This window comes from Phycodurus eques, chromosome 23 (assembly GCF_024500275.1).
Source record: "Phycodurus eques isolate BA_2022a chromosome 23, UOR_Pequ_1.1, whole genome shotgun sequence".
Taxonomy (NCBI): domain Eukaryota; kingdom Metazoa; phylum Chordata; class Actinopteri; order Syngnathiformes; family Syngnathidae; genus Phycodurus; species Phycodurus eques.
Window position 1 is genome coordinate 3,105,094 of NC_084547.1, and position 23,059 is coordinate 3,128,152.

At 48.0% G+C, this 23,059-nt stretch overlaps 5 protein-coding genes across 11 annotated transcripts; 2 read left to right on the forward strand and 3 right to left on the reverse strand.

Moving 5' to 3' along the window:
- Positions 1–310: 310 nt before the first annotated feature.
- Positions 311–6,611, reverse strand: khnyn (KH and NYN domain containing). Of its 3 annotated transcripts, none has more exons than XM_061669743.1 (9): positions 5,516–6,611; positions 4,248–4,476; positions 4,041–4,175; positions 2,768–3,822; positions 2,504–2,634; positions 2,275–2,377; positions 2,028–2,135; positions 1,298–1,399; positions 311–1,233 (listed from the first exon to the last, which is right to left on the reverse strand). In XM_061669743.1, exons 2-9 carry the CDS (start codon positions 4,443–4,445, stop codon positions 891–893), a joined length of 2,175 nt encoding a protein of 724 aa, XP_061525727.1. In that variant the 5' UTR covers positions 4,446–4,476; positions 5,516–6,611; the 3' UTR covers positions 311–890. The 3 variants fall into 3 exon arrangements, with proteins under 3 accessions (XP_061525727.1, XP_061525726.1, XP_061525725.1); XM_061669742.1 differs by having other exon boundaries at positions 5,201–6,611; XM_061669741.1 differs by having other exon boundaries at positions 4,248–4,595; positions 5,201–6,610.
- A 187-nt stretch (positions 6,612–6,798) lies between these two features.
- On the reverse strand, positions 6,799–8,374 carry si:dkeyp-74b6.2 (cerebellin-1). Its single transcript, XM_061669751.1, has 4 exons — positions 8,296–8,374; positions 7,741–8,216; positions 7,543–7,662; positions 6,799–7,460 (listed from the first exon to the last, which is right to left on the reverse strand). The coding sequence occupies exons 2-4, from the start codon at positions 8,029–8,031 to the stop codon at positions 7,263–7,265; spliced, it is 609 nt and encodes a 202-aa protein (XP_061525735.1). The 5' UTR covers positions 8,032–8,216; positions 8,296–8,374; the 3' UTR covers positions 6,799–7,262.
- An 828-nt stretch (positions 8,375–9,202) lies between these two features.
- LOC133398120 (E3 ubiquitin-protein ligase TRIM39-like) lies at positions 9,203–12,454 on the forward strand. 3 transcript variants are annotated; one of them, XM_061669744.1, is made up of 8 exons: positions 9,203–9,351; positions 9,982–10,503; positions 10,845–10,940; positions 11,018–11,251; positions 11,330–11,477; positions 11,549–11,575; positions 11,647–11,822; positions 11,907–12,454. In XM_061669744.1, the coding sequence occupies exons 1-8, from the start codon at positions 9,271–9,273 to the stop codon at positions 12,300–12,302; spliced, it is 1,680 nt and encodes a 559-aa protein (XP_061525728.1). In that variant the 5' UTR covers positions 9,203–9,270; the 3' UTR covers positions 12,303–12,454. The 3 variants fall into 3 exon arrangements, with proteins under 3 accessions (XP_061525728.1, XP_061525729.1, XP_061525730.1); XM_061669745.1 differs by having other exon boundaries at positions 9,265–9,351; positions 9,920–10,503; XM_061669746.1 differs by having other exon boundaries at positions 9,328–9,351; positions 9,896–10,503.
- Positions 12,455–13,180: 726 nt separating this feature from the next.
- vbp1 (von Hippel-Lindau binding protein 1) lies at positions 13,181–15,553 on the forward strand. The gene is made up of 6 exons (XM_061669752.1): positions 13,181–13,294; positions 14,229–14,353; positions 14,428–14,494; positions 14,593–14,691; positions 14,766–14,904; positions 14,979–15,553. Exons 1-6 carry the CDS (start codon positions 13,217–13,219, stop codon positions 15,053–15,055), a joined length of 585 nt encoding a protein of 194 aa, XP_061525736.1. The 5' UTR covers positions 13,181–13,216; the 3' UTR covers positions 15,056–15,553.
- A 57-nt stretch (positions 15,554–15,610) lies between these two features.
- Positions 15,611–22,772, reverse strand: LOC133398121 (ras-related protein Rab-39B). 3 transcript variants are annotated; one of them, XM_061669750.1, is made up of 5 exons: positions 22,755–22,772; positions 17,825–17,935; positions 17,414–17,684; positions 16,507–16,687; positions 15,611–16,374 (listed from the first exon to the last, which is right to left on the reverse strand). In XM_061669750.1, the coding sequence occupies exons 3-5, from the start codon at positions 17,626–17,628 to the stop codon at positions 16,129–16,131; spliced, it is 642 nt and encodes a 213-aa protein (XP_061525734.1). In that variant the 5' UTR covers positions 17,629–17,684; positions 17,825–17,935; positions 22,755–22,772; the 3' UTR covers positions 15,611–16,128. The 3 variants fall into 3 exon arrangements, with proteins under 3 accessions (XP_061525734.1, XP_061525733.1, XP_061525732.1); XM_061669749.1 differs by lacking the exon at positions 22,755–22,772 and adding an exon at positions 18,254–18,620; XM_061669748.1 differs by lacking the exon at positions 22,755–22,772 and adding an exon at positions 18,250–18,620.
- Between the last annotated feature and the right edge of the window lie 287 nt (positions 22,773–23,059).

Below are 23,059 nucleotides of genomic sequence, written 5' to 3' on the forward strand. Positions count from 1 at the left end.
ACTAACGAGGACTAACTACTCTTGATTTGAACTCTAAACGCTTCAACTTCAAGGAAAGGCTAATCGGTAAATTCAAATGAATATAAACAGGCAAGAGGACCCGTGGGAAATTTTGAATTCAAAAAAAAAAATTATAATAATAATTCAAAAAAATGTTGTCAATGCAATTATAATGAGCGTCAATTATTTGCAAATTTTCCCCTATGATAAAGATAACAAACTAAACTATTTCACATGGAGTGCAATCAGAACATGCATATACATGAATAATTTCACGTAAAAAAAGAAAAAAAGAAAAAATAAACGCCAATGCTTTATTTATATTTATTGTGGAGAAATGAGAAACATAAGGAAATCAAAGTTTGTTTTGGGGCTGAAAATGCTTTCGAACATATGAATGAAGAATATGTGCCTTTGTCTGATTTGTTGTTTCTCTTTCCTGACGTGGTTTCATCTGCCTGCGTGGTCAAACAAGCCATTTTATTTACTTATTTACTTACTTATTTACTGACTTACACACACACACACACACACACACACACACACACACACACACACACACACACACACACACACCGTTGAAAGATGCTTCGTGCTCAGCGGGCCCGCACGTCGATCTGAGGATGCTCCTAACCGGTCGACACAGGGTCAAAACGCAAAGGTCGCTTCATCCGCCTCAGTGCGGTGAAACATAAACACCTTGTGGGATTGAGGCTGATTTGAAATGATTGATTTCTAGGAATTAAAAACTGCTTCTGAGTTTTGGTGAGGATATTGCCCAAAATAGATGAAAACGGCGGCTGCCAAGTCGTTCAGTTGAGAAATGTAAAATGCTTTGAGTGCGGCCTCTAGTGGACACGCCGGTGCACAGCAGATTGGCAGTTCTTCTCTTACTCCAGAAGAAGGGCCGAAAGCACATTGAGGTCGTTCTCTGTCGGGTTGCTCTGCAGAACCAGCATCACCGTGTTGTCCTGGCCGGGAAACACCTGACAAAGACGCTCTCTCAGGCTCGCCGTGGCCTCCATCGTCCGGTCGCCAGGACCTCGGTCACCTGACTTTGCGTGCCGGTGTTCCGCTACCTGTCCCATCTCTTGCCCTTGGCTCTGGCTCCCTTCGTCTGCTCCATTCAGAGCGCCAGGGAAGTCGTGGACTTGCATTTGTGAGCTCGGAGGATGAACGGGAGAGGAGTTCGTGGCTCCACCGGCAAACGAGTGGTTCCCCGGGTCGGGTGTCCTGTTCGGAAAGTTATGATGAGGAATAATTGATTTATTTCACAATGATGTCACGTGCGTCCCACCTGTGCTCCAAACTGAGGAAGTGGTCCAAATGAGGACCCCCTCTTCCAAGCGGGTCATCCGGAACCATGAAATGATCGCCAACAAATGTGTACTGAAGCAGTCTGCAAGGAACACAACTGTCTGAGGAGGCTATTTTTCGTGTCTATTTTTCCATCGACACTATTGATTCTTAGACTTTTTACACCACATTAAAAAATATGTAACTCTCCAAGTACTACCATCATGACCAACATTAAAACTCATTCACTGCCATCCCTCCCAACTAACATGAATATTTGACTTCAAAAGCCGTCAATGGCAGTGAATGGGTGTAAAGATAAAGTCGGCCCCCAAAAAAAACAAAAAACAAGGTTTTATTGATAAAAGCATGTTTATAAGTGTTGTAAGCCACTGTAACATGATTTATCCAGGTAAGGCAATAGATTCTTGATTGCAATGCTGAACTGGCGGCAGCCAGCAGAGTATAACAAAGCAAAATAAATAGACAAAAAAAAAAAAAGAAAAAAGCGTTAAAATGTATTGCACCTAAGTCAAATCAAAATATATTGAATATTAAGAAAAAAAAAAACAGCTCTTAAAGGTTCAATGCAAACGTATTGAATTTAAAAGTTTAATATATCGTTATAATACCAAGGAGAAAACACAAACACTGTTTAGGGAGTCTTGTGTCGTCATTTTGTTTCAGTCGTTCCATTGCACCTCAGCACTCAAATCAACTGTTGGTTTCACCTCTTTTTGATGATGTCCCTCCACTCGACCGACTCATCCAAAAGGTCCCTCAGATTGTCATTAGTCACGATCACGCCTTCTGTCTTTTGCGCCAGTTGCAGCATTAGTCTGCAACAGTGATCTGATATTATTGGACAGCAGCGACGTTGCAGTTTAACCAAGTCATGGGAAGGCATCAATTCAACTCGTTTGTTTTCGAACGACATGAGCGGCCAGAAAGTCCCAAACGTGACTTCGTGGGGACTACCTGTCGTCGTACGAGCTGATCCTGGTGCCCAGGACCTCCCTGGAGGGCGTGAAGGAGAGCAGGCCCAGCTTCTGCAGCTCGCCGAGAAAGTGCTGCTCTGTGGCTGTGAAAAAACAAAACAAAGACGACGACGCGTTTAGGCCAGGCCTGAAGGAAAAAGGCGTTCTGGTCACACGGACGATGCAGGGGAACGCTCGAACTATCATTGAAGGGGGACGGGCGTGGAGACCTCTGATGCGGGAGTCGCTCTTCTGCCGCCACTGGGGCAACAGGGCGCTGATCTGCCGATGACCTCGCTCCCAAAAGTGCTGAACGGCCAAAGCGATGCCTCGACACGAGAAGAAGTGGCTCCGCCCGTGACTGCAGAGGGGGATAAGATAAAAAAAATTAAATAACATTAAATAAAAAATTCAAAAAAATGAATGTTCAATGTTAAATGTCACTCGTATCATCTCATTCCTAAAGTCTCTTCCCAAACCCACCCCCCCTCTACCTCATGGCCACGTTGCTGCCGTCTATGATGACAGTCCTCAGCTTGGGGTTCCCCGGTCGGTCCGTTAGCTGGAGTTTAAAGGGTGTCTGCAGACCCTCCAGGAAGCGCTGCTTGCCCGTCACCACCACCGAGGGAACGCCGGGCGCACCGCCGCTTTCCCCGGATCCGGTGAGAGAGCGCTGAGCTTGGAGCGCTCCGTTTGAGCAGCGCTTGGGTTTCGGGCACGGGATGCGAGCGTACGTTGGCCCCGGTGGCCCTTTAACAGGATCGGGACGTGGAGGCGGTAGGGCTTCATTCGTACACACCAAATCTGGATTTGCACCAGGTTCTGTTTGGTTTGATTCTTCTGAATCCCTCGTGTCTTGCCTCCCGACTGGCCCAAAAGGGACCCTTCTCTCATTCTCCTTCGCCGCTGCAGGTTTCTGACCCTTCTTCACTGAGTCTTCCATCTCCTTCTGCAGCTCCATGAGCAGCTGGTGGGTGGATCCGTCCAGCAACATGCTGCAAGCCTGCGCCACCTTGTGCTCCGTGTAGCCGCAGCTCACGGCAGCTTGCTTCAACACTCCCAGCACAAAGTCGTCCCCCCCCTTGGGTCGCGCGGAGCCCGCGCCGTCGGCGTGACGTCCGCCCACCTCAGCTGGCGTCGCCACCCGCTCCGGCCGCTTCTCTTCTGCCGCCTCCTGCGGAGCCTCACTTTGGTCTTCCCCTGGGCCACCCGAAGCCATCCCGGGGCGGCTACTCTCATGCCATCCTTCTTCCGCTTGTCCTGGCGTCGGGTTAGAGACAAGCTCCGCGTCCTTCGCCAAGTCCAGCAGCGCTTCCTTCACAGATCTCGGCAACACGAGGAGGTCCAGAATGTGCCGGTCCTCCCGTTTCTCCACCAGAGCTTTGAAGGCCCGGCGAGAATAACACAGCTCACCCGAACCTCGTTCGGCAGTGTCCGAGGAGCTAGCCTGCCCCCCCTTATATCGCTCCAAAAGGTCTGCGATGCGGGAATAGGCACACACCACAGGCTCGGCAAGACCAGATATGAGCAGGACGCCCGGAGAGACCACCTGGTTGGATGTGGAACGACAAAGAGATGATCGTTCGTGTCATGATATGAGCAATCGAGGGCTAAAATAAATGGGTGATGTTCAAGCGAATAAGCAGGTTGAAGAATCGGTATTCCGAAGGTCTGCTCGTAAAGCGTTCCGACAGTCGGGGGGGAGAGCGATTCGCAATTGCGATTCACGAGTTCATGACCCCTGATCACAAGCTAAGCGGAACTCACCGCAATGTGCGCCGAAGTGCTCTTGATCATGCAGTCCATGAAGAAGCCTCTGGCACCGCAGAAGACGCAGTTGAGGACGGCGGGATAAGACATCTCCTGGTGCTCCTCCTGGGTCACAAGACCTCGCACAAACATCTAAAAGACAGACACGCTGGCTCATCGGCGCCACCGTGCCCTCGGGCACGGCACGGGCGGCGCGAGTCAAACCTTTGCCGCTTTCACCTCGCGGTCCGACCCTCGCAGTTGCAGCCACATCTGGCCGCCGGCGCCGTACGCCGTGTTGCCGGCGCCGATGGTGAACGACACGCCGAATATCCTCTCCACGGTGTCCTGCTGGGAGCTCAAAGGCCCTCGCAGCGCCTCGGGGCACACAAACTCATCCTCCGTTCGGCCTTGTCCGTCCATCCCTCGTTTTTACAACAACGGCGTCAACATGCTGGGGAACGACACTAATTAGGTGACCCTCACCCTAAACCGCCGGCACGTCAATGCGAATTGCCGTTCGTCCGACCCAATAGGGCCCGTTGGAGAGCGCGGTCCTTTGCTGGAGAAAGGCTTGCGTGCATTTCAAAAGAAGAAGGGAGAAAAATCAATCAAGATAAAGAACTCGCATTGTTTTTCACCTACACGTCAAAGTTAAAGATAATCGAAATCTTTGCCCGGTGATCCTTTTGTGTTAATTTGAGACCATTTCCGGTTGGAAGAATTTTCTTTACGATGTTATTCGATAACATTTATGACTGTTTTTTGTTGAAGCGATATTGTCAGACAACATCTGAATTTGGACATTCCTATTTTATATTTTGGTCAATTTAATGCGCTGATTAAGAAACACCAGTTACTGAGTACTTGGGGATTTTCACTGAATACTTTCTTCACTTCAAAGTACAAAAAAGTAAATAAATAAAGATGTTTTGTTTTTTTTCGCCAGAAATATACAAATTCTTGCCTCAGGTGTAGTATAAGTGTATATTCCTTTACGAGTTGCCGATATAACGTTGTAAATGAGCTATTATCACTTTGAGACAAGTTGAGTTTACAGTCATGCCACACGTGATGTTAACTCGCCCAAAAAAAAAAAAAAAAACCACCCCAAAAAAATACATTAAAAAAAAATACGTGAGACGGAAATGTCAGTAAAAGCTGTTTTGTTTTCCTACCAGAGTTGCAGTTCAGAGTGGTCCCCCCCCCCCAAAAAAAACAACAACTGTAGCTTGCACCATCACGCACGTAAAAACACAACACAACAAAGCACAAAGTCCACCAAGACGCAAGGACGAACCACCGAAACGCGTCCACTGAAACAACAAGAAGCACCAGAGCGACGAAAATGAAAGTTTAAAAAAAAAAAAAAAAAAAAAACTGCGCGTGACGCCGCTGTGAAATGCAAAAAAAAATAAAATAAAAAACAGTCAAAAAAATAAAATAAAAAAAGACTAATATCTACGCTCATACACTCGAGTGTCTAGACTCACGCGCATAAATATCTCTTGAGAAGCTTCAATAGTTTCTCAACCAGGCGTTGCGGGGAATTCCGGTGACGTCACTACCGGAGAATTTCCTCCCTCTTTTTCAACAATCGACTGCAACAGGGCTGAATTTGCCCCGCCACTTCCCCCATGCCCGCTCCAAATATGGCATTTTGTCAACAAAAAAGTGTTGGAAGACAAAACCCTCAACGGATCACTTCACAGGCCTGAATGTGTACATTGCGAAGCCACTATTTGGACTTGTTTTTAAAAAAATATATATATATATATATTTTTTTTTTTTTTGACTGAGAATACACACACACAACAGTCTCAATACTTTTGTTGCTAAGTTACGTACAGCCTAATAATAATGCATTGTACTCTGTGCAGCACAGAGGAAGAAGAAGCCCAAAGTTAAACAGGCTGGAAGCCCTTCGCCGTTATGCGACTTCTGCTTTCGCTTGCTGCGGCACGGCAGCAGAGCAAAGGCCGGAAGGTTTCGGTTGAAAAAGAGCAAACGCCGGACAACTGGCGAGAGTGAATGATGAGTTCAACTCCATGATTTTGTTCCAGAAAGGAGAGCAGAGCAGCGTGCGGCGCTCCACCCGTCCTGTGCCGGGAGAGTCCAGTCTACGAAACTGGGTCCTCCATTGCCCGTCGCATTTGACGAGAGTCATGTCAGCGGCAAAAATCGGCCAGAAAACAAGTGAGGCTCTCTGTCACGTCCAAGAATATCATTCGCTACTTCAGTCTTATTGTGATACTTAATGGCAAGCTTTTTTTTTTTTCCCTTCATTTTGATGCCTACTCTCTTCATTCTCAAGCGCTGAAAAAAAATACTTTCATTTGAGGGAAAACCTAAAAATAAGAAAAGAAAATGTCAAAAATATACTCATCTGTGAAGCCTCCATGGATGTTATTTCATGTTGAGTCTACCTTTGGCAATGGAATGTCACATTGCTTCTTTGCATAGACATGTGCTAACACGGGCCTCCGCTGAGACTAACAGCTTATGGCGGTCCAGAGTGAACCCAGCAGGCTTCTGGCGGCGGACCCGCCCTTCGCTTTGCCGCCGATCCTCCATCTGCCGCCGGATGCTCTGTGAAGAGTCGCCGTGTGGACGACAAAAAATTGCACGCTTGGACGCTTCCATGTTTGCACAACGATGCGGGGAAGTTAACTTCGGTTTCAGTTGATTAAAGACTTGAACGAAAGGCTACCGTAGCGGCAGGATGCATAAAATGGAATACGCAACCGTCTGTCTGTCACAATGAAGGGAGGCAATGCGCTTTTGACCAGGTGAAGTTTATCAGCCCGAGGAATTCGATGTTCGCTCGTTCGCACGAGCACAAACGGTACATTCGACGTGTGATGCAGTATATTGAAAGTGATAGATAGATAATGCAGTAATAGCTAGCTATTCCGAATGCTCGCCTCAACAGACATTTTCACGGGTTCGCTTGAGCTGGATGACAAACTCGAGATAGCTAGCTCAAGATAGAAATACACAAATAGATTCATGCTTTCGGGAAAAGATCAAGCCTCATGGTGCGAGCAAGCACAGACTTCAGGTTACAATCAAGGGTTAGCCATAAAAGTGCAGAGGAAACGGAACATATATTCAGGATTATTTTGGTGCGAGAGAAATGTCGCCGACGATCTTGGAAGTCTTTGACATCCCCAGCAGACCGCCCCCATTAGAATGTTTCGTAGCTACGATAAAGCCGAGGTCTCTCCACAAACCTCCACCTTATAAGGGGAAGACCAGAAATCCGGAGAAAGTGGAATACTTCCACCCTCCCATCAGGTTGCCCCGCTCCAGTTTGAGGTACGCCTTGTCCCCCCTTTCCATCATCACCAGGCCAGCGTTGGTGGCAGCTTCCCTGGTCACATCCTGGTCGCCCGCGAAGGCCGTGATCACCGGCCAGCCGTTGAGAACCAGACTCACCTTGAAGACGCCGGGTGGGGAGATAGGGAAAAACACTTGTTAGTGAGGGTGGAGGAGACGGAACAAAGAAGGAAGAACACACCTGTATCGTCTGCCTGTTGTAGACTTTGACCACGTGGAAGTTGAAACTGTAGACTCCCTTTCTCGGCGCCACAAAGAAGCTCCTGGCGGGATCAAAATGGCTACCGACATTCACCAAGATCTGGGAACAACAAACAGACCGGTTGCTTCCTCCACTGCTCTACCAAAAAAAAAAAAAAAAAAAAAAAGGCCGACCCACCTGGTCAAAGTAGATGGTCATGGTGTGGTTGCTCATCTCTGAGGGCTCGTGGTTGGTGTTGCGGATGGCCGAGAACGCCACCCTGCCCGTTCCCGACCTCACCGACATTCCCAGCGAGTTTCCAGACGGCTCGGCGGAGGGGGTGGAGTCGCACACCACCAGACATTTGCCCTCCAACACGATCGGCTCCGTGTCATTCTGGCAGCGGACCCCCGGGGGTGCCCAACGGGTGACCAGCAGCAGTCCGGCAAAGATGGCGAGGCGGGGCCAAGGAGGCTGAAGGAGCGTCATTCTCACGGCGTGTTACGAGTGGGATCTTCAGAGGCGTCGTCGGTGCTCCGCTACAGGGTCACGGGACATCACGCGGGTCCCCGAGGGACAGCTCTGCCAAGACTAGGTGGAGCTCTCATGGCAGTGGACGGGAAGCCCTTTTTTTGGCCACACAGGCTGTCTTTGGGTGGGAAAGGTTCACACTCCTAGAAAAGGAATTGTGGACATTTTTTCACCAAAAACTGTCAAATGTTGCATGCGAGAACAATGAAGAGGAAAAATTACCTTTGCGTGTGCACTCGTTAGACAACTCCAGCTTTGCTTCTGCTATTTCTTCCCACTCACTGCCCGCCAAATATCCCCCCCCCCCCCCCCCCCCACCACTCCCACCTGCTCCCCTTCCTGCCTGCTCAGCCTCGATTGGCTAAGAGCACAACAGCGCACTCCGAGCGAAATGATCCATTCTGGCTTACGCTAGCGGATATTTTCTCCTCCAGGCTGTGCATGAAGTCACCAAAACAAATGTACTATTTTAGTCCAACGTGCAACATGCCATCTTTTGTTGTTACCCTCGCAGTGTCATCTAGCATACGCGCATCCTTTGGTTCATTTCTGCTTCGTCAAAACTGGCTTATTTTCCTTGTCATTTGATCTGTCTGGTCATTTACTCAATTTGTATTTGGCGAAAGGTGAAGGGAACCTTTTGATCTGGCCCTGCACCCGAATTTATTCAGTGATCACATGTAAACGAGGCCTTAATGCAAGACAAAAGTGCTATAAAATCCAAAAATGAAAATCTCAAAACTGAAATGGAAGCATATGATTGTTGTGGAAATGAGCAGGCTCTCCCTGCCACCAGATTCCCTTAAAGGGATGCCAGACTGCACTCTGAGTGCACCTGATCCAATCTCAATCCATCCGCATCTCAATCCCAGGGTCTCGCGAGGCCTGTCCCATTTTAGGCACCCCCCTATCTTTCTTTTAAAACACTCACTACATATTTACGGTATAAAATACTCATAAAACAAGATCGGCTTTCGTGTTTTGTCATAGCAGATACAGAAAAGCTCAGAGAGAGGGGGGAAAACAAACAAACAAACAAACAAACAAGTGCATAACTCCTAACTTTCAAGTTCCTGAAAATGTCACATGATTTGAAAGTGGAACCATGTGACAAGAGGGGAAACAACGCTTGGTGTTAAGCCAGAGCGACAGCATTCCTCTCTGTCTTCGTGATCAGGTGAGTCACAGGTTGAAAACATGAACCACTGGACCCTGACTGGGCGTGATTCTTCCGGGTGCCGCACCGCCGAGGATAGACGCGTGTACAAGATCGTCGCCGTAAGTGCAAACGGACCTCCATCACGCTCTGGCGACTATCCGCTTTCTTGTGTCTTCCTCTTCAAATACTGTATTACGCCGTCGTATCTGCACTCCATGTGCTTCTTATTTGAGTTAAACACAACATGAGGGTGGCGGGGTGTATTACCTCCAAAAAATATATTAAAAAAATTAAAATCAATCAAAACACGCTCAACTTTATTTTTAATAGTAAACAAACAATATTTTACTGTCATTGTAGCGCACATACAACAGAAAGAAGGGTGACTGTAGTCCAAAAAAATATCAGAATGAACTTTGCAATTGTGCCAAAAGGTGCCTGCATACAAGATTTGCATCAATCATTCCAACAGCAACTTCTTCAGCTCACCGTTTCGTTTCCCACTAGGCTTTAACGACAACCAAAGTTTTACAGGTGAATCAAAAAGAGTTGTGCGGGCGTGTCAAGGGTTTCGAGAACAAAAGAGAACACACATAACTGTGCGAGGTGGAGTCCGCATTGAGAATAGTGTACAAACGAAGGACTTTGAAATACCAACGACAGGGACTGGTCTTGGTTGTGCCACAGAAATGGCCTCCCGGTGCGGCAGTCAGCCTCAAAAGCAGCTGGAGTGTCCCTTGTGCGAGCAGGTGCTGAACGACCCCGTGACCACGCCCTGCGGCCACAACTTCTGCCAGGCCTGCCTCCAGCGCCTGTGGGACAGCGGCGAGGTTTGCCGCTGCCCGGTCTGCGACAAGGCCTTCGCCACCCGGCCCGAAATCAGCGTCAACTCCGCCTTCAAGGAGCTGGTCGACACCTTCAAGAGGATGACGCCCGGCCCGTCGTCCTCGCCCCCGCCTGGAGACGGCGAGGTGGCGTGCGACGTGTGCGCCGCCGCCTCCCTGCGGGTGCGCGCCCTCAAGTCCTGCCTGGTGTGTCTCACTTCGTATTGCCAGGCCCACCTGGAGGCCCACCGCAGCGTGGCCACCTTGATGACGCACAAGTTGATCCCGCCGTCGGCCGACCCGCGAGAGCGTCTATGCGGGCAGCACGACAAGCTCCTGGAGATGTTCTGTCTGGACGAGCAGCAGTGCGTGTGCCGCTTCTGCACCGAGAGCCAACACAAAGGTCACCGTGTCGTTCACATTGACGAGGAGAGCGAAAAGAGGAAGGTAGCCACCCTTTTATTGCCGTGACAATAATTCCACACCAACATAGACACAGTATGGACCAAAGTCCCTGAATGAAGTTATTTTGGACATTGAGTTGTACTTCAATGTTCATGGTTTGTCTCATTAAGACGAGACAAAACCGAGAAGCTCCTTTTCTGTTCCCGGTTTAGAAAGCAGATGAGCTTGGTTTGGGGAAGGAAAAGAAAGAAAAAGAAAAAGAGATGTACTTGTGTACATTTTAAAAGTTGAGGCTGGATCCCACCTTCCGTGATAACAATATTCTCTGGCTTTCCATAGCGACCTCGAAACGTAAACCTGACTGAACGCTGAACCTGTTTTAGGTCCAAATGAAGACGACACAGGCCGACTTTGAGCAAAAGATCCAGGAGCGACAGAACAAAGTGGAGGAAATCCAAAATGCTTCAAAACTCAACGTGGTGCGTCCTAATACCCGTTGAAAAGTTCCCCGACTTGGCGCGCGCTGAGGCGCCGTCACCCTGTCCTCTTTGTCCAGATAAGTGCGGCAAATGAGAGGACGAAGAACGACCGCCTCTTCGCCCTTCTCATCGTTTTCGCCGAGGAAAGACGAGCGGCGGTCGACGGCGAGATCGTGGCGAGTCAGCGGGCGGCCGAGCAGAGGGCCGGCGGGCTCGTGGGCGAGCTCCGCCGGGAGATCGTCGAACTCCAGTCGAGGAACGTGGAGTTGGCGAAGCTGATGGAAACGGAGGACCATCTGCACCTCCTCAAGGTGGGCTGGAGGTGTCGAGATTTTGTTGCCAGTCACGTGCAGCCTGTCCTGTGACCTTTCGGTGTTTATGCGGGACAGAGGTTCCCCGAGCTGACGTCGCCTCCCCCCACCAGAGAGTGGGCGGAGATCAACCTGTGCCCTGAGCACTGTGTGGGGACGTCGAGAAGGGCGCTGTCCCAACTGATCGCCGCCCTGACGAGCGAGCTGGAGGGCCTGAAGACAGACGGTGAGTTGCGCCCATCAGATATTTCAACATCTCATGAGTCAAGCTCATCGTCATCTTCTTCACATAATCAGAAATGAAGAGCGTGCAGAGTTATGCAGGTAAAGCCTTCATCATTGTGCTACTCTTGGCCCACGCTTTCTGGGATTTACGGAGCTTCCGGTCCTCGCAGCGGACGTGGAGTTCGACCCGGACACCGCCCATCCCAACATTTGTCTGTCGGCCGACGCCAAGCGCGTTTGTCGCGCTGAGCAGCTGCAGGTTGTGCCCGACAACCCTCAGCGCTTCGACCCGGTCATCTGTGTTTTGGCAAAGAGAGGCTTCTTGTCCGGCAGGTTCTATTTCCAGGTCACCATCTCTGCTGATCCACATCAACACGAGTGCGGCCGCACTTTTCTCGCTCTTTATTATGAAATCTCTCTCTCCAATCAGGTGGAAGTAGGGACCAAGACTTACTGGGATGTGGGCGTGGTCAAACAGTCAGTAAACAGGAAGGGCCTGATCACCTGTAAACCAGAGAACGGCTTCTGGACGATGCGTCTGAGGGGCGGGTCCGAGTACCGCGCTCTGGACTCACCGTCCGTCCTTCTGACCTTCGACGTGAAGCCGCAGACCGTCGGCGTGTTCGCAGACTACGAGGAGGGGATCGTGTCCTTCTTCGACGTGGATGCCGGGTCTCACATCTACACTTTCGCTGGGTGTGTCTTCTCCGAGAGACTGTTCCCATTTTTTAGCCCTGGAGTTTGCGACGAGGGGAGGAACGCTGCACCAATGACCATCATGACTGTGCACCGGCACACACTGGCCCCGACGCCACACACTGATTAATAAAGCATTTGCTGAATCACGAGCTTTTTTTTTTTTTTTTTTTATATAACTCATTGCATCTGTGTGAGCTGCCCTCGAAACGAATGATCAAATTCCACCGCGGTAAATACATATTTTGGGCTTTCACTCAATAAAAAGTTGTAAACGTGAAATGACTGTGAGTGAATTTGATTATTCTAGACAAGCAACACGATCGTTTTATCATTTGTACTGCAGTGTAACTTGATCCAATAATCACAATAAGTATAAATCACATGACACTGCTCACCAGTACACTGCACCACTGTTGCAAAATAGTGAGATAAAATAAACTTTCCATCAAGTAAAACTGTATAAAAAATAGTGTGCTAGCTTTCTAGTTTTTATCGCAACCTTTTGATGCAGGGGTCTTTAAATTGTATTATCAGAACATGTAGCGGGCCAATAAAAAAACATGCAGCAGCCTGAAAATACACCCCCAGTATGCAGCATACTCTAGTTGCACACTGGCTCCCTCTTGTGATATCCACAAGAATCACTGCCTCAGTACACTTCAGTTGTATTTAACTTTTAAGAAGTTCTCTTTAAGAAGTGTTCTTAAGCGTTTTGTATTTTATGTGCACCAGTTTTAATCAAATCTTAAATACACTTTTTAGGGGGGGGGGTGTTTGGTTTTTAGTGATCACTGCTGTAGTGTATTTAAATGTTGGTCATGAAGGTTCTACTGGAGAGCTATGGATTTTCTCTTTGAGGTGGCAAAAAGTTTGAGCAGCACTGCTGCGACTTCCAACAACGGCCAATAGTTGGAGAGTTGGAGGCGAGTGCAGTTGCGTCTAGTGGCCACCTAGAGGGCGCACGTCATCACCGCGCCTCTTGTAACATCACCAAGGAAGGGAAGAAGGAAGGCAGGAAGGAAGGAACAGCCTCACCCAACGATGGCGGCCACCATAGACAGCAACGCCGTGCAGGCGACCAAGAAAAAGCATCTCGGCATCCCCGAAGCGGTGTTCGTGGTACGTCGACGCCGCGCCGTTTCGAACGTGTCCTGTCCGGAGCTTCTGTTTGGCTCCGGAAGTGCCGCCTCGGCGCTCGTCGGAAGCGTTTTGGGGAGCGTCATGCTAACACAAAGCTAACGTGCTAACATGCAACTCAAAGTGTGTGCAAGTCGACCGCTTCCATCTATGGGCTTGAAACTTTGCACTTATTTTAGCTTCAATTATGCGACGGGGCTTCGGCTTGGCTCCTTTTAACATTGTTCTCGATGTAATCTTTTCTTGGAGACTACGCTTCAACGTAAATGTGGGGGTGAGCATCTTTTTACCATTAAAGACCTGTTTAAAGTAAATAGTCTCTTCAGGGGAAATGCAGCTGTATTTGTGTTGACTCACACAGAGAACCAGTTGACATAGGCCGGGGGGCGGGGCTTCAGGCTGGGGGGCGGGACTTGCTCACAGGCACCACCCAGAAATCAAACGAGCGTCACTCTCACGACAAGAATTTACAGAAGTTCTCCCGAAACAGCGGAAAATTGCCATCACTAATTGGGTGATGTTAGCATTGGTTTTCCACAAATTCGATGAGGAAACTTTCGCCGATTGTTAAGTTCATTTAAGTTAATTTAAGGCTGAGTTCAAGATATCGTCGTTATTTCCCCCCCCCCCACAAAGTATAATACTAAGCATTTCAGTGTAATTTTATACTTATGTAAAAATGTAAATGTACAAAATATTTTCTTGGAGTTGTCTGGTTTTGCGATTAAATAACGCCAAAGACCTCTTCAATAAAATGTCGGATTCTATCAGAATTCGCCTGTTCATACATGTCAATTACCCGAAATAAAAATTAGTAGCCTTAACCTGGAAGCTGAAATAAATAAAATTCTTCTCAATTCACCAAAAAGTGAGTTGTTTTTCTATGTTTTCCACGCTCCTCTGTTGCATTTGGCAGGAGGACGTGGACTCGTTCATGAAGCTGCCCGGCAACGAGAAGGCGGACTCGGCTCTGAGGAAGCTGGACGAGCAGTACCAGAAGTACAAATACATGGAAGTCAACCTGTCGCAGAAGAAGCTCAGGTAGCTGCAAAGTGGACCGCAGCCGGCCAGACTTCCCCACTGGGACGTAATCGATGCTCTGTGCTCGCTTTCAGGTTGAGAAACCAGATCCCGCAGATCAGACAGACGCTCGAAATCCTGCGACACATGCAAAAGAAGAAGGTGCCTTTTGCCCTTTTTTATTTATTTTTTCTCCCACCCCCCGCTCTCCGTCACGTTCGTCTTGCAACTCACTTTTTTGTGTGTGTCCTCATCACCAGGAGACCACAGAGCCCATGGAGACGCACTTTATGTTGGCTGACAACGTTTACTGCAAGGCCTCGGTACCGCCCACTGACAAAGTGTGCCTATGGCTTGGTGTAAGTCAACTTAAAAAACAAAAACCACAGGTGGTTGTCAGCTAATTGTAAGTGCGCACCCCTCCTACTCAAAGGCAAACGTCATGCTGGAGTACGACATCGACGGCGCTCAGGCCCTGCTGGAGAAGAACCTGTGCACCGCTTCTCGTAACCTGGAGACGCTGGAGGAGGACCTAGATTTCCTGCGAGACCAGTTCACCACCACCGAAGTCAGTATCCTTGCACCCCGGACGCCAGCGACGCTCGTGCGCGCGCACTCGTTGTCGGTCCTTGACCCCTCACCTCAGACATGGCACGAGTCTACAACTGGGACGTGAAGAGGAGGAGCCGAGAAAGCCTCCTCAAGTCAGCAGACAAGTCTTAATCCAGATCAAACGACCCGCTGCTCTCCCCAAGCCGCCGATGATGATCGATCGATAATCGTGACGGAGCGAGGGCCGAGTCTTATTTTCAGGTCCAAATGAACAAAAGCAGACTTTTTGAGTTGATTTTACTGGGTGAAACGCAGCTGCGTGGAGAATCCCGTCACGCGCTTTTGCCCTTTCTCCGCTCATTTTTATTTTTTCCCCCACCCCGCTTTGGACTCTATTTATTTGTCTGTCACTCATTAAAACAAAAAGAACAGCAGTGGGCCAGTTAGTTTCAATCAATGACCTATTAGTACCCTAAGTAAATAATAGGTTTGTCGGGGGGGGGGGGGGCAATCGGACACTCGATGCAGAATGTATTCAGCACATTTTTGGTGTCCAAATACGAGGCAAGCGGAAGTCCGGATTGCATGGAAGTGAGGCTGTCTTTTTCGATGATCGGGACGAGGGGAAAACAATGTCAGAAGCTCAAATAAAAGACTTTGAACACGCGAGTGCCGCTCCTTGTGTTTATAAAAAAAAATATATATATATATCACAAAATGACACAGCAATGTCCACTGGTTTATTTCATTGGCTATATGAATTTTTACTCGTTTTCAGGACAGCAGCGAAAGCAACCTTCACCTTTCTGGTTCATTTAAAAGGAGACGATGTCAGAGCCAGGTGGCTAATGTGTGAGCTAACCATGTACCGCAGCGGGAAGAGGCTTCATTTGTGATGAACGACGCGGGGGCTCGGCCGAGGTTTGGTGAAACACTTCCTGTGGGCGTTAACGGGTTTCCTCGCCTCCCGGAAACAGTTTGCAAAGTGCCCGCGTGAGGATCGAAGGACTTTTATGAGCCTGCGACGCGGCTCCGCTCGAGGGAGTCCTTCCGAAAGTCCATTTCGTCAGAAAGTCAGTCACCCCCGATCAAGTTTGTGTAGGTCATCATGGAATTGCATATTGGAGGAGATGCACTTGAGTTGCGGGAGCCCGGACAAGTGCGCGTATTAGTTGTTTTTTTTTCCCCACGAGTGATCCAAAAATGACCACCGACGGTCCGTTATTCTTGACGTCCGGCGCGCGTCAACAGAGGCAGCGGCGGTCGCTCTTGGTCACCTCCTCGGAGGAGTGGACCACGTTGGGGACGAAGCCGCTCTTGACGCCCTCCCAGCCCTCCTGGATGCCGATGTCTCCGGAGCGCACCAGGGCGAAGATGTCTTTGGTCAGCTCGGTGAAGGCGCGCTCCACGTTGATGGCGTCGCGCGCCGACGTCTCGATGTAGCGCATGCCGTACACCCCCGCCAGCCTCTCGGCCTCCTGGCGGCTCACCTGGAAGACCGGCGCAAAAAAGCTCGGGAGTTGCGCAGCGAAATGCCGCTTTGGCACGGGCCTTCCGCAACATTTGTGGCAAATTTGTCTTCTTCTGCACTTCAAAGGAAACATTTAGTGAGGGTTACGCACCTGGCGCTGTGTCTCCAGGTCGCATTTGTGGCCCACCAGCAGGAAGACGATGCTGTGCGGCTGCACGTGACTGCGGGCCTCCTCCAGCCACTCGTGCACGTTCTGGAAGGAGCGGCGGTTGGTGATGTCGAACAGGAGCAGCCCCCCCACCGAGTTGCGGTAGTAAGCCCGAGTGATGGACCTGCAGGGGAGAGAACGTCTCTCATGAAACGCTTGCTTCCACTTGGTTCGCAGCTCAAAGTCCATTTTTTTTTCTTTTACATTGCGTGATGATTCGATTTCAGTGACCAAGTAAGCTGCAATGATATTCGTCATTTTTCGCAGAGGATAAAGAATATATGCCTGTGAATATTGTGATATTGTCTGTCTACGTGTTGCTCAAATATCCGTCGCTTAAAGCGTTATAAAAAAGAACACACCTATCAATGCTATCCGTAAGCACGTTAATGGGCTTTTCCATCATGATTTAGCATGAAGCAAATTTCCGGTACCTTGCCTCAATAAAAGTTGCCGTATATGAAATGAATGCGTTGAGCGCTGTACATTGTGCTCAATGTTGTGTCTAAAATTGGACCATGTCCTGAAAGGTGCCAACAAATAAAATGGAAAATAATTTCATATAAATATATATATATGCACACAACCTCCCTTTGTTTACATTTTGTGTGATTTTAATATGAGCACGTTTTGCTGCAGGAGCAAACACTTGTGGTAATTCAAGTTTTCCGACCTCCAGGCTGCGACACTTCTCGGCCTCGTGTTACGCACACGTTTCCTCACGTCACTCGACCGTAACTCGTTTTCATTCCTCTCGAGACGATCATTGTCGAGTGGACGTCCACTCGGTTCTTTGTGTTTCAAGAGGAGGCCGAGTGACTTCAAGGACGACTATGCAGACGTGGCCCACCTGAAACGCTCCTGGCCCGCAGTGTCCCAAATCTGCAGCTTGATCCGCTTGCCCGGCTCGATCTCCACCAGCCGAGAGAAGAAGTCCACTCCCACCGTGGGGTCCGACACCTGAGCGAAGCGGCCCTCTGTGAAGCGGCGGATCAGACACGACTTGCCCACCGTGGAGTCGCCGATCACGATCAGACGGAACTGATAGAGCCAGATGGCCTCCATGACTCGGCTCTTCTCGGCTGTCTCTCGCTCTACCGGTTCTGTTTTTTTTTGTGTGCCTGCGGAGGCGGGAACATTTTGGAGAATTCGAGCCAGTGAGAAAGCAGGGGAGAGAGAGAGAGAGCGAGCGAGAGAGAGAGAGAGAGAGAGAGAGAGACACAGCAGGAATGTATTTTCATATTTAAACTTCACATTTCACCTGTTCTGCAGGAAGTGAAAATGTTGTGTTTCGCTGCTACTTTGGAGTGGGTCTGTTCATCGCAAAGCTGTTCCTCCACACCAAACTCATCCAAGCATGCCTTGACAGAACCTGGGAACACACACACACACACACAAAAGTAGCCCATAAGCTTTAAAAGCTTCCCACAAGGTTGGAAGCATTTTGTCCGTCATGTCTTGCCAAGACACAATAAGTAGCTGCGGTAGCGTGCTGTTGTGGGCCACACCAAGTCAACATAATCGCCTGATAAAAGACAAACATGGGGTCTTGTCCTTTTGGGCCTTTCTGTGCTTTTCGTATGACCAGAAGGACACAATTCTTCTTTCCCCCCCCCCCCCCCCCCCCCCCCTCTCTCTCTCTCTCCACAATTCCTGATATGAGGACACGGTTCCAATGCAACTGACCTACTTGGTGCTGAGCGACGGCAGGTGCGGTTCAAGCCCTGCGAGCCGGCCCACGCTCCATGAGCGAACCGCTGGAGGCGACGACAGAGGCGGGCGTGTAGGCTCCGAAGTTCCGCACTGGAGAGGTGGTCCTCCTCGCTGCTAAAGACCGCGGGACAGGTGCGCACAAAGCGGCGGTCGACGCTCACTTGGCGGCCGCACGGCGAGCCCGCGTCGTCATCCGTGTGTCGTTTGTGCAAAGCAGCATCATAACGCCTGACTCATCCCGCATCAGTACCACTGCCGTAAAGGACTGTCGCGAGGCGCAACACGGAAGTCAAACACCGGCACCCCCCAATGTTTTGGGTGTTCCGTCCGGAATTACACGGATAAACACAACAACAACAACAAAAACACTTTGCTGTACTAGCATCACAAACCCGATGCGAGGACTTCACAAGAGAGATTTAAAACAAAAAGAAAAAGGAAAAAAAAATTAAACGTACGCGGATGTGCACAAGGCTCGTGCAACGACCCGGAAGTGAACAAGCTGCTGGGAAAAGTAGTTTAAAAAATATTATAATATTTTTTTAACAATGCAACATATACAACCATATAAATGTATACAATACAATGTGGAAGTATTGTGTTAACTAACTAACTAAATAAATAAAAAGGCAATTACCAAATTTTGTTATGGGAACAAAATTATAGCTTTTTCTTTTTTTTCTATAAACAGCGGACATTGACAAATATAGTTAAATTATTTCATTAAAAAAACACACACACACAAAACACACACACAAAGGTTTTATTCTAGAAAACTTACATTTGTGAGAATAAAAGTTCGATTTTACTGTCAGTCCATTTTAAAAAGAAAACTATATTTCCCAGCATTCCCTAAAAATACAGCTCACCCACACCCGGCATCTTCCCACCCACCCCATCCCTTCTACAAAGCCTCCACAGGGGGGCGCAAATTCCTCATAAAAAAAAGAAAATCCAACGTCGCTGATATATAAATATATATGAGCCTGTAATATTTGTACAACTACTTTAAAGTGGGAAGTACATTATTGGCAGTGATTTATAATGATCCAAAGATTAATTATAATACAGTGTCAGAAAAATCTGCTGGTATCCATAGCAATATTTATTTACCTCCTGTATTCTAACATTAAAACATCTCAGTTACTGGTAATAAAAATATAAGTGCATAGGGAGTATCTCAACAGTGTAGTTCTATTGCACATTGAAACCTGGGAGGAATGAAGGACATTATGATAAGGAAATGTAAATATGCTCATCATGTACAGTAGTCATATGGAACAATGAGTGGAAATTAAGATGCATTTGTGGCATTCGCACTTGCAGCGCACACACGTGTGTATTTGCGTTTGGCGTGCTGCGAACAGCCAAATTCAGCGCGGTGAACCCTGAGCTTGGCCCGTCGCGGTGGAATTGAATGAAAGAAAGACGAAGAATGTCAGACGTTTGCAGGGTACGTTTTGTTTTGGGTAAACGCCAGATTCCCCCGAGGTGCTCCGCTGATGAAATATGAATACAGCTACACAACGCCACTTGAATATTGATGCCGTTTGCTGCAGGCCTTGCTGGATGTTCCTCCACATCACACAATTTCAACACCAATGTGACAAAAACATTTTTAAGCTTTGTGGCGATAAAGCAACGCAGGCAGTGGCAGTTTCTGGCATGTGCGACATCTCCGGCCATGCAGGGCAATTCTTTTTCTATACTGCGCAGCATGATGATCCGCCACGAAAACGAAAAAGGTGGTCACTAAAATAACTTTATTTGAAGGGTTATAACAACACAATGTCGATATTAGTCGTTAGCGCGTGTGTGTTAGCAATAAGCTAGTGGACTTTAAGGTAAAGTTACGGGGTTGTTTTCAACACACAAGGTGTCATTCTCTTTGTCTTATGTTTACATTGAAAACGTTCACTGGAAGTGGCAATAAACAGCTTGAAGTCTCTTTTTTTGAAAGGATTGTTCACTAGCCGCCAAACTGCTAGCAAGTCAAAGCACAAAAAAAAATAAAAAATCATCCAAAACAATGGCTTATATCAATGCAGGTCAGTGAAGGCCCCAGTGTCGAAATAAAATGGACTTCATTCTAGACTTTTGCAACGGCAAACGCTTGCGCCGCCTTCGCGAAAACGGGTTTATCCAAATAATTTAATGGTAGCGACATTGGCAGCGTAGCGCTTTACATAGCTGCCTATCCCTCGCGCCCGGAAGCATTTTACTTTTCTGGAAGCGACAACGCTGCCAGAGAGGCTCAGCCAGGATGCCAGCCACTAATTGCATCGGGAGTCGCGCTCCTTTTGTCTCATTCACACATGAAAGACATTCGACTGTATTTGCCGTGGGTGAAGCTCTTATGTATCATTTACACCAGGGCTTCTCAAACTGAAAATCATTTGCAGTAAATGATGTAACATCATTTTGGGCTTTTTTTTTTTTTTTTTTTTTTAAAAGAACAAAAGATGATTTACATTCACATGTCGACATGAACGCTCTTTTATACCAAGGACTTGTCTCATTAACAGGCTAGAGGTCAAAGTTGTCACTGGTGCTGGGTACATGCCCTTGCGGTGTACCTGCATTTGATTTCTCGGCGCCTTTTTGGCATCTCCTGTCCCCGCTTCAACTCTTGATTTCCCAGGATGCTTCGTGACTGCTTTCCTGGAATGTTTCCCATGCAGCCAAAATGTAGGCCGAACTGAAATGGTTTACTCATCTTGTGTGCTCAATTCGTAGCTATAATAAGATAAATGTGCTTGGGTATTGTGTGTGTGTACAATTTTGAGGATGCTGTATGTGCAAGGACAGCTCCACTGCGAGGACACATAGAGTACATTCAACAGTTAAGATGTTCAAATTACGTTTCGGAAAGGGCTTAGTGAAGCAGTATCAAGACGGTGATTGCCAACAAACAAACAAAAAACAAAACAAAACAAAAAATCCTATAAAAGATGAAGGTTGTCTTTGCACAGGATGTAATTAGGACAATATGGAGCTTAATCCCAGCAGCGTGCAGATGGAACGATAACACAGCTGAGGGTTGTCCTCTGTCATCTTAAATGGTGCGCTGGAGCTGATGATAAGTGACAAGACTGCACTAAATCACACTTCGCCGCAGCCAGACTCCACACGTCGTCGTCACGCCAACGGCCTCAAGCGATTAAAAAATAAAAAATAAAAAAACAAGCGCCACTTACACGCGAGGTTGGCTACACCTGCGGCACAATAATAAACATATGACTCTCATCTAGGTTTTTCATTCGGCTGGTGTACTGGCTCCCATTGGTGAACTTGGAGCAGCACACACGCTCGCTCATAGGCTATGAAAGTGGGCGGGGCTAATTTGCCACTGGGGGCGCGCTCAGTCCTGGAGAGACTCGAAATGAAAGTTAAAAAAAAAAAAGTCAAACACAGGTGCGCGCAGCGTCACAGATGAAAAGCGGTCGGCTCTTCCCCAGACGGCATCCTTTTGGCCTGAATGTGCCAGTTGCCATGGCAACAGCACACCGTCCTCAAAGTGGAAGCGCGCACACAAACGCAGACACGCCGAGACAGACAAACACACCGGAAGGTGTCAATGCTCCCTAACGTCTTGATTGACGCCAAATCGCATATCTCTGCATTTATGATAGCGGCGATCAATGGCGCCCTAAGATAGGAGTCTACTTTATTCCGTGACCACGCTCGTAACTCGTATCTCAAATCATCTTTTCCAATTGAAATGACTGGAAGTGCCACGAATCAGTCGCAGGAAAATAGCACTTTCACAACTACTCGAAGCAACTCAGTCATCGTTCGTTGCAGAGGATAAAGAATACATTCCTGGGAATATTGTGATATTGTCCGTTTACGATCATCCATTGCTTCAAGGGTTACAGCAGTTTGTAATTCCTGATCTGTAATAAGCAGTGTTGGGGAGTAACTAATTACAAGTAACGTGATTATGTCATATAATTACAAAATGTATGTAATTACATTAATGGGAGAAAATGTGTAATCAAATTACAGTTGCTTCTGGAAATTTCCGATCACAATTTGAAACAGTGTTTTTTTTATTTATTTGAAAAAAAAATTTTTTAAGTCTCAAACATGACCTATATTTTCCAAATATGACCCCAAGCGCCACCTTGTGGTGCAATCTATTAGTTTGTCGAAGATCTAAAAAAAGGTTAGACTCATAGTTACACTTTTGAACACATAGAAGAACATTTGACTTTTGAACAGTTTCATGTTTCTAATTATGGACCTTTTATGGAACATACATACATTACATTTTCAATGGGGTAACTTGTAATTGTAAAGACCTACGGTACATTTCATTCATCTTCCAAACACTGATAATAAGTAATGAAGGAATGTAAAAAAAAAAAAATAATTGATATAATAATAAACTGCTGGTGAAGTTGAAATTTCAACATCAATCAAAGCGACAAAAAAAAAACAGTCAAGCTCGTAAAATTTAAGATCGTCGCACTTACCGGCCGCCACTCCTCCTTCCCAACATCGTTCTCAGTCTTCGCTTTCCGCTCGAACGAGCGCTAACCACGTCGTTCGCGACACGCCGTCCCGAACGCCGTCCGAGTGATCGGCGGGCGCCGGACGGACGGAGCCGCTTGAGCGGCGGCCGCGATCGATTCGGCGCGCTCCCGTCGGCGTCCGAGCAGATAGCGCGGCGAGACTGCGGGCGCACGTCGTCATCCATCACCCAACGTCCTGTCGCTCGGCAAAGCCACAGTTAAACTGCTTGGCGACAACATTCCCCGCAAAAGAAAAAAAAAAAGAA